Below are 17,216 nucleotides of genomic sequence, written 5' to 3' on the forward strand. Positions count from 1 at the left end.
CCTGTATTCAGAACATTGGGCCAAGAGAAGCCCTCTTGGCCTAGCTAGTGTTCTTCTTTGCCACTTTTTCCTTTTTTTTCAAGTCACCCAGATTTCAGCTGATAACATTTTTCTGGCTTTTCCAACCCCTTCTGGCAAGTCAGCCCTTTCAATCCTTACAACGTCCTTGAAGTTGTCACTTAGTTGTTGAACTGAACTTTTCTGTTTGCATGTCAACCCCTGAAAGACTAAGTATCTATTGTCTGCTCTTTTGAAAATCTCCTCTTTCCTACAATATAATTTTTTCTCTAGAATCCAATCTAAATTAATTCCCCCTGTAAACTAGATGAGAGTTTTAGGAGCACATCTAGATTCACAACTTTCTTCTCAGTTTACCACACTGACAGCATTTTGCCTTGTGAGGTGCAACTTTGCTCTCATTCATAATCCAAACACTATATGGAAATATTCTGCCAACTATATCCTACCTCATTTCCTCTATGCATAACTAAACTGGTCTTTTGTCTCAAAATCTGCCCTTCAGCCTATCATGTCGGCCATATATTTTCTCATTGGATGGTTAAATGCCTCCTGTTGTGTCAACTGACATCAACTGTACCAACAAATTGAAATAATGCCTGTTACTGTTCGCTGGCAATACAAAGCAATTCAATGTTTTGTAACTCTTATCACTGGCCAAAGTGACTTCCTTAACATCTGAAACTTTTTCAGAGGCAAACCCACTCAAGACTATCAAAGCCATCTCTTCAGTCTATAACTGAGAAAAATATGGAAGAGAAATTACTGAAAGCTAAAAGTAAATAAGGCACCTAGTCAGGCTGATGAAAGCTATCCAGTGTTATTACAAGCAAAAGGTATTATGTAGCAAAAGAGGTAAGCAAACTGTTGGTCACAATTATGAGAGCATCCTTGAATTCAGGAGAAACTCTTTTAGACTGCAAGTATGCAAAATTGTCTTCTATTCATAAGGGGGGGGATCAAAGGGTGACCTGAGCAACCACAAACCTGTAAGACTGACTTCTGTTCCATGGAAAATAATGGAGTCGGTGGTTAAAGAAATATTGTAGGGTCATCTTAACAGGAAGGGAATTACATGGAAATCATAGAACAGGTTTGTTGGGAAGGGGGAATCCTGCCTGACCAATATGATTAGCTATTATGACACAATAACAAGGGAACTGAATGCAAATAATTTTTACATCAGAGATTTAGATTTCAGTAAAGCTTTTGTGGCATTGTTCCACATAAAGAAGTGCTATACAGGACAGTACTGTAGCTAGAGCTTTTGCTGCACAGGGCGGTCCCTTAGTTTGCCGCCCCTCTCAATACACACCAAAAATACTACGAAAAGTCAAAATGACGTATAAGGAAATAAATTAAACCACTATTTATTTTTGAAGTAAAACTTTAATTCCAACATTCTAAAATGTTATTTTTCTTGCTTTTTCTGTTAGCAAAATCGTCGATGACATTGTCGATTTCTTAAAAGTGAGGTACTCACTGTAGATCTTAGGTAATCCTTAATCAATTTTAATATAGAAAAACTCCTCTCACAACTAAGTAATAAAAATTACTAAGTTAACATAAATAAAAAAGAATCGTCGAAAAATAAAATTGTGTCTCACGTGAAAAGTGCCACCCCTCCGCCTCCCCTAACTACGCCACTGTATACAGATTAGAGCAGTGTGGCATTAAGGGCAAGTTACTGCTATGGATAAAGAGATGCAATGTGCTATTATCAACAAAGCTATGGATAACCCAAAACTAGGATCTCCAATCAGCAGAAGAAAGTTATTAATATTCAAGAGGAAAAGAGGGAGAGAAAAAAAATAAACTTTGGAAACACCAGCATTAGTGGAGAAGTTAGAAGACAGAGAGCCATACACTCACAGAAAGCAGTTACAGAGAAAACTGGATACCAAATTTCGAAAAACAGTCGGCAATCCATAAAATGGAAGCATATTAAGAAGACCTTTATGCCAAACACAATCAAAAGCCTGAGAAGTATTAAGAGCAACTGATGAAGCTTCACCAAACTTTTCCTGTGAATTTGTCCATAGATGGGTAACATAAGCCAAAATATCAGCAATGGAAGATTGAGGTGTTGTGGTTAATAGATTTATCCATTACTTTGGAAAGAGTAGTAGTAGTAAGTGTTCATGTATATGAATACAAAGAAGAAGAAGAAAACAAATCAGATCTTGTGTACTGGAAAAGTCTTAGATAGCCAATGTTACTGATGAACTGAATAGGTACTTTGCATCAGTCTTTACACAAAAGACCCTTCATGCTGAGGAGAGGCTGTGCAAGCAAGGCTGAGATGTATGAAATTAGTAATTTTGAAATTACAGATGATTGTTAATTAGAAAAATTTTTGAGCCTAAAGGCAAATAAGGCTCCTGAAGTAGTAGTAGTAGTGGCATGTGATACAAGAAAGCAAGTGTATGAGCTTATGCAGCATCAGCCAAAAAAAAAAAAATAAATAAATAAAAAAAATCACACCATTCTCTCCAAATACATGTCCAGTTACTCCTTAAATTTATTTAACCTATCAACTTCCACAACAACAGATGGAAGTTTGTTCCAGCAATTAACAACCCACTGGTTAAAGGCAAATTTCCGTACATCTATTCTACATCTGTTTTTATCTTAATTTGAATTTATGCCCCCTTAGGTTCGTAATCTGAACAAGTGGAAGGATCCCATCAGAATTCAGCGTGCTCAACCCATTCAAGGCCTTATACACCTCAATCAGATCTCCGCACAGGTGCCTCGTCTCCAGCCACTGCAATTTGCAGAACTTAAGCCTCTCTTGGTAAGAGGATCCCTTCATTCCCCTCACCAATCTTGTTGCCCTTCTCTGCACACGCTCAAGCAAATCTACATCCTTCCTAAAATGAGGCCTCCAGACCTGTACGCAGTACTCAAGGCGTGGCCTGACCATTGCCTTATACAGAGGGACAATCACCTCCTTTTCTCTGCTAGCAAAATTCCTATATATCATTGACAAAACCCCATGACCTGGCCTGGCAGCTTGTCTGCATTGCTCAGAAAACTTCATATCTGACTGCACAATTACTCCCAGGTCTTTTTCATTTTCTACCACCTTAAGTGTAGTACCACACAGTTGGTATGTTTCTCTCGGGTTACTTCTACTCATATGCAGTACTTTGCATTTGTCAAGGTTAAAATTCAGTTGCCACTTCTTAGCCCATCTGCCCAAATTATTTAATCCTGTTGCAGTAGCACACTGCCATTACTGTCATTAACAACCCTGCCAACCTTTGTATCATCTGAAAACTTCGACCCTAAGCTTGATATACCTTCATCAATATCACTGATAAATATACAAAACGACAGAGGACCCAATACCGAACCCTGTGGGACTCCAATAATAACATTAGTCCACGAAGAGCAGCACCCATTAATTACCACCCTCTGTCTTCTCACACTCAACCATCCTTTTATCCATTGTAGCAACTTACCCTTAATATCATTCTGCTCCAATTTGTACAATAGTCTTCCATGCACAACAGTGTCAAAAGTTTTCCTGAAATCCAAATATATGATATCAAAATTATTTTGATATCATATGTAGATAGGCAACATATCCAGTAATTTTGAGGGTGGCAACCATTGAGTGTTTCGAGCCACTGACTTTATTATGAGGGCATATCAACAAACTCAGGAGAGATTCCTTTGTACTGGTGAAGTGCAAACAAATCGCCAATACAGAGAGGTAGTTCTAAGGGTGAAGTCGGTAACTACAGACTATGGTTAGTCTGACTTCAGTGGCAGGGAAAATCTTGGAGGCAATCATTAAATGTTCAATACAGGGACAATTAGATAGAAAAGGCATTCTGAAGGATAACAACATGGTTTTGTTAAGAGAAAATAATGTTTAACTAACCTGGTAAGCTATTTTGACACAATTATTTATGAACTGGATGTAGGAATTTTGAGACAGCTCACATAATTTCAACATAGTTCATTTGAATTTTAGCAAGGCATTTAACAGACTCTTATTGAGAAGTTACTGTATAAGCTGGAACACTGGGATTACTGCAAAGATTCTAAGATGGACTGCAGGGAAGTAGGCAGAGGGTTGTGATTAATGAATATTCTTCAGATTGGTGTAACATCAGAAGTGGGTCCCCAATATCGTTTTTGGACTACTGTTGTTTCCAATTTTCATAAACAACATCGATGAATGGAGAAAGAGTGCAATATCAAAATTTGCACACCTTATACAGTGGGTTTACGACCTCCCTATATCTACAGACTATTGTTCTATAAATCACTATAGGATTTCCTCACCACCTGTTTACCCTGCTCAGGGAACCACATATTTGCACATATCATAACAGATTTGGGAGTTATGATATGGGCAGATATGAACTTCCCTGAGCAGGGTAAACAGGCAGTGAGGAAATCCTACAGTGATTTATAGAACAATAGTCTGTAGATATAGGGAGGTCATAAATCCACTATATAAGGTAACTGTAAGACTGCACTTGGAATATTGTGTACAAACAAAGAGGTAATTTAAAAAAATGCTACTGAGGCTTCTTGAAAGGGTCCAGAGATTGGTAAAAGGACAATCATATGAAAAAATAATTTTAATTCTACAGAAAACTGAATCACCTTTTTTTGCTTGTGTGAAGATTCTTTTTGCAGTGCACCTGTCAGGGGTATAGCATGGCCACTAATGATTGAAATACAATGAAAACTGTTTCTGCAAAGCATCTTAGCTTTACTTGCAAATAAAGCAGATGTTACTAGAGGGCTGAAGTGAGAAGCTATTGGTAAACTGTGTTCTGATAAAACTGTTAAAGAACAGTATAATGGTTCTAATATCTAGATAAGTTGTCAATGACAACTGCATCACTAATGAATGCTTATGCTTCAATCAACTAAAAGACAATCTTTAAGATAAGCATTTTCTCTTTATTACAATCACTTTGCATTGGCATCATAACTGTTCTGAGACATTATTCATATATTTTTAAATAGCTGCCTGTGTAATGAATGTGGTCAACCCAGACTGGCCATGACTTTGACACCCGACTATAGGTAAAATTTTCCACCTACCTGCATTGGCACCTCCGTAGCCAGGTGGGCAGGAGCAGCAGTGCATAGCACATGCTTCTTGATTAGACCAGGGTTCGAGCCCATGGCCACCAAATACGGAGAATGCGGAAAGGTCAGGGAATGACCACCGCATATCCCCAGAGCAATATGGCCTTAGTTGCTAATGCTCCTAAAAACCCAACAACAACCTACCTGCATGCCTGAAAGGATTAATAAAGCTCTGTGTACCAAAATATGACTTATGGAAGTATGACAAGGTTTAAGAAAACCACAACACCCACAAATATTGTATGTGAGTGTAGTGTCTTGTCATCAAGCATATAAAGATGCATATGTTGTAATTGGGCAATGGAAAATATCAGAGGTAGAACCTGTGGTAAGAGTGCAGTTTAGTATGCATAAAAAAGATGTCAAAAATATCTCTGAGAAAATTTATTTGTAAATATTGTCGTATATTAAGTGAAAATAACACACAGTGCTAGTGATCCACAGCCTAAGGTAGCTGGTAGTTCCCAGGACAGCATCTCCACAAATACCAAATTCTAATCCTGAACAAATGGCAAAAACAGAAATGATGAGTGAAGTGATTACTACAGAATATTCAAAAGCAACAGAGGATACTAAAACTTTAGTACACATGAATAATCACCAAATTAATACCCTTTGCCCAACACATTCTGATCTGAAATGGTATCTAGAGAATGTCACAGTGCAAACTGATAGCTGCACCATGAATGTGAAGCAAGCCTTGCTAGTGATGGAGAGATATTGATGAAACTCAAAAAGCTGGTAAAAGAACATCTTGAAACAATAGCAAGCAATCAGCTGAATGCCTTATGCATGAAGATACTGGCAACTATCAAATCAATAAAATAACCACAAATCTTCTAACGATATTAGCCTCAGAGAATCAAGGTTATGAAACTGTGAATAAGATTAGCATCAATAGACAGAAAGTAGAATTAATACCAATTAGTGTAAAATTGGGAATTCATTTACATTATCATTCAGACCCAAATCCACACCTAGTAACAACCAAGTGAAGAAATCTGTCAACCCAAAACATGGGATGAAGCAGCTGCACCCTAATCTGGCTTATACAGAAAATGTCTATCCCCAATCTTCACAAGCACCTCTTATAGAAAAAGCAGCCACTGACATTCCCCACATATCATCTAAAACAAGAAGTGGGGTAACTCTTTATAAAACCCAGAATAACTCACTTAGACCTAATTGCAATGTTGACTGAATAGACCTTTAAGAATTCTTCTGTTATCTAACAGGATATAAACCCAACCCTCACAAAACTAGTGTCAAACAGTAAACCACTATACCGTTATGGTGGAATTAATCTTGAATATGCTTCCTTGTCATTGTGAATATGCTGTCAAAAGCAGAACACATAATTGTGTCCCACCAACCCTGCTTCTTCCTATGTTTGGTTGATTTACATTTTTCATTATCAGACTTCTCCGCACCTTTTATATATATATAAATCACAAGCATAAGAGGTATTAGAACTTATGGTACTGTCATGGACTAACTAAAGGTTGAGAAGATGAAAGAAGATAATTTTGACATTAGACTTGAATTTCTGTAGACTGTAATTTTTGGGAAATATGTATGAAGGGAGATTGTAGGAATAAAGAATAAATATTGTTGGTGGTGGGGTTTTCAGTGCAATGGCTACTTAGGCCATATTGTACCTATCAAAGTGGTTCATACTGCCTGTATTGCTTGTTGTAGAGGCAGTTATATAATCCTATTTGTTTTAGGAAGGAGAAAAATTCTGTGATATTTGATTTTTTGCCTATGATATAGCTAAGCAACAAAGATTCCTTTAAGTTTGCCAGAGAACTGAATGACACTAGACAAACATTATTATACAAAGTACATTCCAGAAGTATATGTTTGACTGAGTGGTGTGTGACAGAGATTATTCTGAGGAGAGTCATTTCCTGACAAAAGGAACAGATGGGTTAAATGAGTACACTAATTCTGGTTCTGGCTAGAATTACTTCTTCTTGTCTGTTTGTAATGAAGCTGGAGGCCCATAATTTTGGTACAGGTTTAATTTGAAGGAGCTTATTATGAATTTGCACCTGCCATTGAAATGTCCATCGATTTTTACATATATTTCTAATATTCATTTTATAATCTGTGAACAATACTAGGAAATCCATTCGGGTTGTGCTGAATGGGCATTTGGCAGCATCATCCACAATTTCAGTACAGCCTGGGATACAGCAGAATACAACCTTTTGCTGATACTCTCTGAGATGAATCAACGCAGTCCTGATGAGCTTTATTATTGGATGAGTAGGTGGGGAAGTGTTTTGCATGGCTAACAAGGAACTTTGCTAGTCTGTATAGTAGTAGTAGTGGCATGTGATGCAAGGAAGCAAGTGTATGAGCTTATGTAGCATCAGCCAAAAAAAAAAAAAAAAAATTTACAAAACAATTCCCTCTAAATGTTTGCCCAGTTGCTCCTTAAATTTATTTGACCTATCAACTTCCACACCGACAGATGGAAGTTTGTTCAGGCAATTAATCACTCGCTGACTAAAGGCAAATTTCCGCACATCTATTCTACATCTGTCTTTCCTCAATTTGAATTTATGCCCCCTTAGGTTTGTAATCTGAGCAAGTGGAAGAATCCCATCAGAATTCTACGTGTTCAACCCATTCAAGGCCTTATACACCTCAATCAGATCACCGCGCAGATGCCTAGTCTCCAGCCGCTGCAATTTGCAGAACTTAAGCCTCTCTTGGTAAGAGGATCCCTTCATTCCCCTCACCAATCATGCTGCCCTTCTCTGTACACGCTCAAGCAAATCTACATTCTTCCTAAAATGAGGCCGCTAGACCTGTACGCAGTACTCAAATTGTGGCCTGACCATTGCCTTATACAAAGGGATAATCACCTCCTTTTCCCTACTAGCAAAATTCCTTTATATCATTGACAATACTCCATGACCTGCTCTGGCAGCCTGTCTGCACTGCTCAAAAAACTTCATATCTGACTGCACAATTACTCTCAGGTCTTTTTTATTTTCTACCACCCTAAGTGTGGTTTCATTTTCTACCACCCTACTATGAGGACACAGTTGGTACCACATAGTTGCCAGATTACTCTTAGAACCTCCCACTCACCTTCTTCACGGGGGAAGTAGGGGGGGGGAGAGAAATCTGCACATTCCCAATGTTCTTAAACTGCTCCCAGTCTAAGGGGGACCTTGATTATTATTAGATATTAAACACATTTGGGAGTTGTGTTTTGAAACCTCAGCTGGTTTTTTAGATACACAAAGAATAGTTCACTGAGGTGACATAATAAGCCTGAAGATTATCCATTCAGCCTTTCAACCATTATGCTCCCCTCGGGGAATGGGTGAACATTCACTTTGTGTTAAAATTTATTACTAAAAAGTATAAATATACATGAAAGGAAGTAATCACAGCCAGGAGGTGGGGGGAGTGATGGCTAAAGATGAGCAAATAATCTGCAGAGATGCTTGAATTCATTTCAGTGAACTATTCTTTATGTATTGTTTCTTGGTGTGACTGTAGCACTAATCAAGAATCAAGTTTTATTAATTATCCAGCATCTACAAGTAAATAAACCACACAGAGAATACTCCTTCAAAGAAGTAATGATTATAAATGATGGAATTATAACTGTACCTCAATAAATCATTAGACTTCAACCTGTTATATTCTTACTTAACAACCGTATTTTAAAATTTCAGTCTTTATTCTTTAATTTAATTTTTAGGTATTTGTTTAATTAATTTTTCATACTTTATTGTTTATCGTTTACATTATTTTCAATAATATATCCACATACTTGTGTAATTACTACATACCCCATTAGAATCTCAAGGACAAGACCACCTAGCTAAATTTTTATTTGATTAAAAAGCGACTCTGAAGTCTCTATTTGGATATTGTTGTGTTATATCTTACAGTGTACTACAAATACAGTCAGTCCTCATATATAGCACAATAGTTGTGTTCCTAGGAACCCTCGTGCAATGCAAAATTGTGCAATATAAATAACAGGCTCTATGGGAAAAATAGGGTTAGGTACCGACCACCCAAGATGAACACACATTTGTAACCAAATCATTACCAAACACAATAAATATTCATAATAAAATAATTACGTATTTTATTATCACTATTACGTAATAAAATATTGCTAATGCTTTTGCTTCTATCGTAAGCAAACTTGTTTTTTTGTTCGATTTTCTATCCAAACAGATGACAGCCGTTCCATCTCTTCCAATTCTTTGTCTTGATTTAATGGATTTTAATTACACTTTGAGTTGTTCCTGCTATGAAAGTTGTTTTTATTTTCTCTGCATTCTTTCTAATTCTCGGTGTTGCCTCATTTAGGCCTGTAGCACGTGCAATATCACATGGTCTTTCATTTCGCTCAAAGCGTTTCACAATTTCATATTTTTTCTCCAGTACGCCTCTGTCAATAGAGAAAAAATATGAAATTGTGAAACGCTGTGAAAATTTGTAGTGGCCTCATACTAGCGTTTATGGCCAAAATCGCACCGGGGTTTCCCCGGTAAGGCTTATGGGCCGGAGGCCGGTATGATTTTGGCCATAAACGCTACTATGAGGCCACTACAAATTTTTCCGGGTAAGAATTTTTGACCCAGTCTGCCTCTGTTTATCGATATTGCTTTTCTTTTTCTCTCTGAATCTGTAATATCTTCACCAGGACACCTCCTTTTCACATCTTTTAAGTATTTTACTCATTTTTAGGGAATAAAGCACAATTACAAAATGAGGAGGCACACTTGATACACATAAACAAAGCTGTGTGCGTGTAGCAACTGAATAAACAACACCGTAAAAGCAGAGACACACTATGAACACCTCACTAGCTCACATTTTACTAAAGCACATTTCTGGGGGTTACTACCATAAAACAATTTCCAGTTGCGTTTCTGCTAGTGGAATCTGTTATAAACTGGTAGTAAACTCGATCTAATTGCATTTGCTATAATACCGATAGCTGGAATTGTATGGGTTTTTACGTTATTATAGTGAAATGCGTTTCCCCTTCACTGATATAAAAAACAAATACATTTTCAGAATCTTCTCTTCATTCCTATTGTTTTGCATTCAGTTGGGGTGATTCTGCATTTGACTGCCATTTCTTGTAAACACCAAGGCAAATCGTGCATAAGCGAATTCGGTTTGTGTTATATACGATATCGTTCCCCTATTTATAAATGTTGTATGATCGAATTCGTGTAGTGTAAACACGTGTTATACAAGGACTGACTGTACCTAAATACTTAAATATTGTCAATTCAATTGTTACTCTTTATTTAATATTAATAACAAAATTTATAACTTTTCTACTTAATAATATTAACTGAAAATCTTAATTTAATGAATATGAAATAAGGTAAATGTCTAACTTACAGACCCTTCATGCTGGCATGAGCATAGGATTTAGAAAAGATACAAAAATTAGCCAGAATTAAATTTAATATTGTGTGTGATTGATAATGCACTGCACTGAATCACTAGATCACTTCTAATAGCAAACTAACTTATGCACTCTTTTCACATATCCATATTGGAAGAATTAAAAGTCAATATCAAATTTCAATGATAGCTCTTCAAGCACTGCCATGTTTTATTAAAGAGAAGAGTCACAAGAATGAGAAATTTGTCAAAAGAGTTTGTGCTTACATTTAGGAAGGACACTTTCAACATTTATTGCTATCGCTATTTCAACATTTATTGCTATCCTCTACTAATGCTAATGCTCTATTATAATTATGTTTTAATAATAATTTAGCTAAAACTTATTGTAATCTCTATTATATTTATAATAATAACTGAAAATATACAATAGGTTTCGTTTCATGTCTTCTGAATTGCCGTGTACATTTATTTCACTATGGCTATTCTCTCGGGCCAGGAGGTGTGTTTTCTCAAGATCTACAACAGGGTCTCAAAATATATAGTTCCTCTTAATGTCAAACAATTCTTGTGTTGAATAATCTAAGTAGACAGCATAATGAAGTAATAATTCTTATCAAATAAACCAGTTTCCACGAGAACCATGCCTTTTCACAATCATACATATTATGAAAACATATGAATAAGCAATTATAAAAATACATGTATCAAATTTTTAAAAGTTCTACGTTAACTGTACAATTATCATTATTGTTTGTAATATATGCATATCTTAAATTTTAAATAAATATAAAAAAAAATAAAATATAAAAACAAATCAGTGAAAATTCTTTGAACAGGAATGTATAGGTATTCTCATTAAATATCCAGCTAAATCATAAGCAATAACAATTTAGATTTCTAATACACCAAAACCATTTTATTCAAAAATCTGCAAAAATCCATGCTTACATGTTCATGGCTCAAGTTAAGATACATCAACACAAAGCAGGTCATTAGTCTCGAAAGGGATCCTTTCACCTATAAACAAGTAAACTATATTTGTAATGTCAAATCCAAACAGAAAGAATATAATGGTACTCTACTATGAATGGATTAAGACAATGGGAATGAACAAACACTACTGCTACTGAATGATAAATTTCATGAGATACCGAATGATAATAAATATATCTAATTAATTGAATCAAGTAATTAAATCTATAGTTATGTAGTAATTTACTTGTAGAGCAAAAGCATTACTTATGCAGGAAAGTGTTTAAGGTTACCCTATCCTTTCTCCCCCCCATTTTAAAATAGAAAATGTAAGCACAAGAATGACGTAACTCTTTGTGACAGATAACGGGAATACTTGTCAGAACCTTACATAGTCATCATACCTCCATGTATGCATGCTAGAAGCAGTACAAGATAGCATCACAATCTGTCACTGCTACTACAGAAAAGCACTATATCAGTAAGTTTCTGTTAACAGAAAAAGTGAAACAAGCTGAAATTTTCTGCAGGCTAAGTGCACAATATGGGGAAGAGGTCCTATATCATGTGTAAGTGTACATGACTGATGCAGTACATTTTCGAAAGGCTGAGAAAAAGTGAATGTTTGGCACACCAAGGAAATAATGATTTTGGAAGACAAATTAGAGTGGATGATACTGCATCAAAAGTGTGCATATGCAATTACTCATGGATGAGCACTCACTGCTCATGAAAGTGTGGGATTGATTCGGGTTCCAAAGATGCTGATATTTGATGAGAAAGCACATGTTGCTGTTTCTGGTGAATATGTTTCCGGTGAATTCTGGGTAACCAACGTAAACTGGTAGGAAATGCATGTTTTCAGAAAATAGTGATTAAGACACGAGAACAGCACTATCATTCACACTAGAATCAGAGATCCAGTATGAAATGGCACTACAAAGGACCCACACCATCTACAATATTAAAGACAGTCTTCAGCTGGAAAAAGGGCTTCAGAAGTGTTGATCTTCGTTGAGTTTCTGCCACTCAGTACAACAGTTAATGTTCAGTACTATAACGACTTGCTTCTTAATGAAAGGCCTGGTGGAACTCTCAGAGGGAATCATTCTGCTGCATCACAGCCCATCCATATACAGTAAATTTGAAAATGATGACATCACCAGGCTTGGGCTGGAAAATCACAAACCACTTGTTCGGAACAACAGAGGAAAACCTAGGAAGGTAAAATTCAGGACTTATGACAAACTCACTTCGTTCTAAATCGACTATGTAGTCAGCCTACTTCTCTACTGCTAGCATCATGCTTTACCACAGCAATGACAAAAAAAAAAAGGGGGTCACTGTAGCTTGACAATATTTTGAAAAAGAGTAATAGGTTAGCTGATTCTGATATTGCATTTTACTATAATGACAAATCTAATTTTTGCACAAAAAAGTATCACAGATCTCACTGTGAAGTAAATCAAAATGAATTTGCCTCACCCTTTTACTAGAACTAAATAGCTCTTGTTCGAAACAGAAATTAAACTAATGTTTATTTTCAGTGAGTGTTATTACCCAGATGGACCATTTCAGGAATTACCACTACTTCACTGGCCAGTAACTAGATATTCTCAATATAAGGGGTGACAAGTGATAAGTTGGCACGATATCAGCAATGCAAAAAGTGTAAATAAATTAAATCTGTAACCAAAAGGCTTCTAATATACATGAGTAAACTCTCGTTAATACAAACTCAGTTTATACAAAGTACTCGTTTATATGAAGCACATACCATTCCCCTGTGAAAGGATAGGCTTTTCTATGTGAGTTTTTAATTGAATTTTGTCATCTGAACAGCCTTGTCATATACAACACCTTCTTTCAGCAGCACCCACTCATAAAACAAGGAATCAGATTGATTATATCCTTATGCAGCAAAGGTGGCGTTCCACAAAAACACTTCCTGGAGCAGACTGTGGCAGTGATCATCAGCTACTCCACACAGTTCTCAAGATGAAGCTGAAAAAGATCACGAATAAGGTTTTCCCTAGACGATTGGACGTAGAAAATATTCCAAACGATTACATACTTGAAACAGGCAATCGTTTTCAAGCTCTATTAGAACTTGAAAAAAAATTTGACAATATGCTGCCTGAGGAAAATGGGAAAATACATTATTAAGGATTCAGCAAATAGACACATTAGAGAAAGGTCAAAGATCAGGAAGCCTTGGATTACAGAAGCCACTTTTAAACTTATTGAACATAGAAGAACTGCAAACGCCCAGGGTGTACAAGGAAACGAAGAGTATCAGGAACTAAGCAAAGTCATCAAGCACTGTTTAAGCCAGGACAAACAGGATTATATCAATCGAAAGTGTAAAGAAGTCGAATACCACAACAAACAAAACAACACTAAAAAGATGTATCATGTAATTAAGACAAAAGTCCTTAGGTCCTTAAGACAAAAGTTCTGACCAAAACTTAATGTAATTAAGGACTCCAAAGGGGAAATTTTAACAGAGGAGAACACAATTAAAGGAAGGTGGAAAGAATACTGTGAGCAGCTCTTCCGAGCACCTGCTGGCACTAATGATCTGTCACCCCCTTTTCAAGAGTGTGATCATGAACCAGTTCCACTGAAGGAAGAAGTCAAAAAAGCCATGACAGAACTAACGTGTGGCAAGTCACCTGGAATTGATGAAATCCCAGCAGAATTGATTAAACCTACAGGTGTGAAGGGTGCAGAGTTTTTTCATAAAATTATTGTAAAAATTTGGAAAATGGGATGGTGGCCTTCAGATTGGAAGAAATCAATTTTCATCCCTTTACCGAAAAAAGGAGATCTGAAAATTTGCTCAAATTACAGGACTATTAGCCTAATTTCTCATGCTAGCAAGATTTTTCTTAAAATCATATTGAATAGAATCTCAAGAAAACTTGAAGAAGAAATACCAGAAGAGCAAGCAGGTTTCAGAGGGGGTAGAGGAACCAGAGATCAGATCTTAAGCCTACAACTGATTATTGAAAAATGCAAAGAATTCAATGTTCCAGTCGTTTTGTGTTTTATAGATTATGCAAAAGCATTCGATTGTGTTCAACATGAGAAACTATGAGAAACAATGACTATTATGGGTTTCCCAATCCACATAATTCAGCTGATTAAGCTACTGTACCAGGAACAGGAAGGAACTGTGAGAACAAACAGGGAAAACACGGACTTTTTCACAATAGGTAACGGTGTTAGGCAAGGGCTGTATTTTGTCACCTCACCTTTTTAATCTTTATGCCGAAGATATCATGCATGAAGCTTTGGAAGATTTAGAGACTGGCATCAAAATTGGAGGACTGAAGATAAACAACTTTCGTTATGCAGATCATACTGTGCTAATTTGTAATTCTAAGGATCATCTTAAACAAACGCTGAGGAGAGTATGTGAAACAAGTAAGAAAAAAGGATTGTTTCTGAATGTGTGTAAAACTAAAATTATGGTAATTGGCGATAATCTCGATTCCAGTAAAGTGAAGGTTAATGGGCAAGATATTGAAGAAGTTGATGAATTTGATTACTTAGGGTCAAGAATAAAGAAAAATAGTGACTGCTCAAACGATGTAAAGAGACAACAGGCAACTGCTAAAACTTTGGTCACTGATCTGATAAAATTATAGAGAGATCATGACCTGCCCCTAAAGATGAAACTGAAAATCATTGATTCGTTAAGTTTTCCAGTTGCCACTTATAGATGTGAAGGATGGAATCTGAAAAGAGTTGACAGGAAGAAAATTGAGGCATTTAAAATGTGGTGTTACAGGAGAATACTGCATATTTCGTACTTGGATCGAAGAACAAATGAGTGGGTACTGAACAAATCTGGCTGGCCTAAAATTCTTCTTCATAGCATCAACAAAAGAAAACTTAAGTTTTCTGGTCATATAGTAAGAAGGGAAAACTTTCTGTCGAAGAATATAATGGAAGGAAAAACCGAGGGGAAGGGGTGCAGAGGAAGACCTGGAACTAGGTGGAAGGTTGGGATCAGCGAACTTCTGAGCATGACACTTTGCGATGCTGCTCATATAGCACACGATCGATGCAGTTGGAGGAATTTGTTGGTGGCCACAACAGCTCCTCAGGGAACTATGTGACTGGAAGAAGAGAACGTAACATGTAGTAAATGTAATGCAATACTATTTGTTTTTTTTTTATAAATAATTTATATGGTTTGCATTATATCTAGATAAAATATATTATATCTAGATTATATATCAGTGTGGAAAATAGCCCTCACGATTTTATTGAGTATTATCTCATGCGCACCCCATGGATCATCTTGCTCACCCCATTTTGGAGACTACTGCTACAGACTATAGCAGGGGTGGGCAACCCGCGGCCTTCTAAGATCTTATGTGCGGCCTTTGTCACACAAAGATGAAATAAAATCATTAAATAATCCTACTACTTTTAAACTATTTTTTTAAAATTAAATATTCAAAACGTTTTAATAATAAAAAGCTTTATATATTTTTTTCAAATCTGAATAATGTTTTTAGAAACATTATTCAGATAATTAAAAAAGGAAAATACAAATTTTTTGATCTAAAAAGTAAAATATATCATGTTTAACTTTTTCTATTTATTTAAAAATCATTTTTATGTACCACAAATGATAAAAAATGAAAGCTATTTAATAAAATAAAAATTCTAATCCTCTGTTAAGTTGTTAAAATAAAAAAAATATTTTAACAGAGTTAATAATTTGACGAAAATAGTTTATTTTAAAATTTAAATTGTGACATCACGATTTTTTATCTGTTGCTTTTATGTGCATATTTGTAACTGTGAATATTTTGACAACCGTATGTATTCTTGTCTTGAATTTTGTAATCCTGTAATTTCTTATGTTTGATTTCACAATCGCTTAATTTTTAGATTGCCCATCATGTCCAAAAAAGTTAAAAGGAAGTTGAATGAAGAAAACAGAACATTTAGAGAAGATTGGGAGATGCAGTATTTTCTTATTTCTGTGAAAGACAAAATGGTTTGTTTGATATGTAATACAGCACTAACAACATTAAAAAAATACAATGCAAATCAACATTATCTCACAAGGACCATAAATATGTAAAATTAGAAGGAGAAACTCGTAAATCTGCACTTCAAAAAATGAAGAAAGAAAAATAGAACTAGTAAAAGGCTTTTGGTGCTTTTATTAAGCAAGGAACTTCTGCAACCGATGTTACATACAAAATAATGCATGTACTTGGGAAAAAAGGAAAACCATTTAGTGACATCGAAATGATAAAAGAATGTATTGTTGAAGCAGTAGGATGTTTAGATCCAGAAAAAGTTGACAAATACAAACAATTACCTCTCTCAAGAAAAACTATAACTAATAGACAACATGAATTAGCTCAGAATGTAGGAGAACAACTTCAGGTAATAATTCACTCTAAAGATGTATATTTTTCAATAGCGTTAGATGAAACCACTGACAGAAATGACTCTGCTCAAATATTATATTTTATTCATGCTACAACTGAAGATTTTCATTGTTACGAGGAACTACTGGCTTTGGGTATGCTCACTGGAAGGACTCATGGGATTGATATTTTTAACAACTTTAAAGAAATGTGTCTTGAGAGAAGACTAAATAAACCTTGGTAACCTGGTGAGCGTATGCACGCATGGTGCACCTTCTATGAGAGGAAAGCGAG

At 35.8% G+C, this 17,216-nt stretch overlaps 1 protein-coding gene across 1 annotated transcript in view; it reads right to left on the minus strand.

The window, feature by feature from the left end:
• The window catches only part of LOC150089664 (uncharacterized), a 132,603-nt gene that overhangs the window by 6,895 nt on the left and 108,492 nt on the right, over positions 1-17,216 (minus strand). Inside the window, exon 5 of the mRNA XM_090368721.1 lies at positions 11,497-11,565. Within this exon, the coding sequence (XP_090224847.1) occupies positions 11,497-11,565 (69 nt within the window). The remainder of the gene's footprint in view (positions 1-11,496; positions 11,566-17,216) is intronic.

This window comes from Mastigoproctus giganteus, chromosome 2 (assembly GCF_048544385.1).
Source record: "Mastigoproctus giganteus isolate SK-2022 chromosome 2, ASM4854438v1, whole genome shotgun sequence".
In the NCBI taxonomy this organism is placed as follows: Eukaryota; Metazoa; Arthropoda; class Arachnida; order Uropygi; family Thelyphonidae; genus Mastigoproctus; species Mastigoproctus giganteus.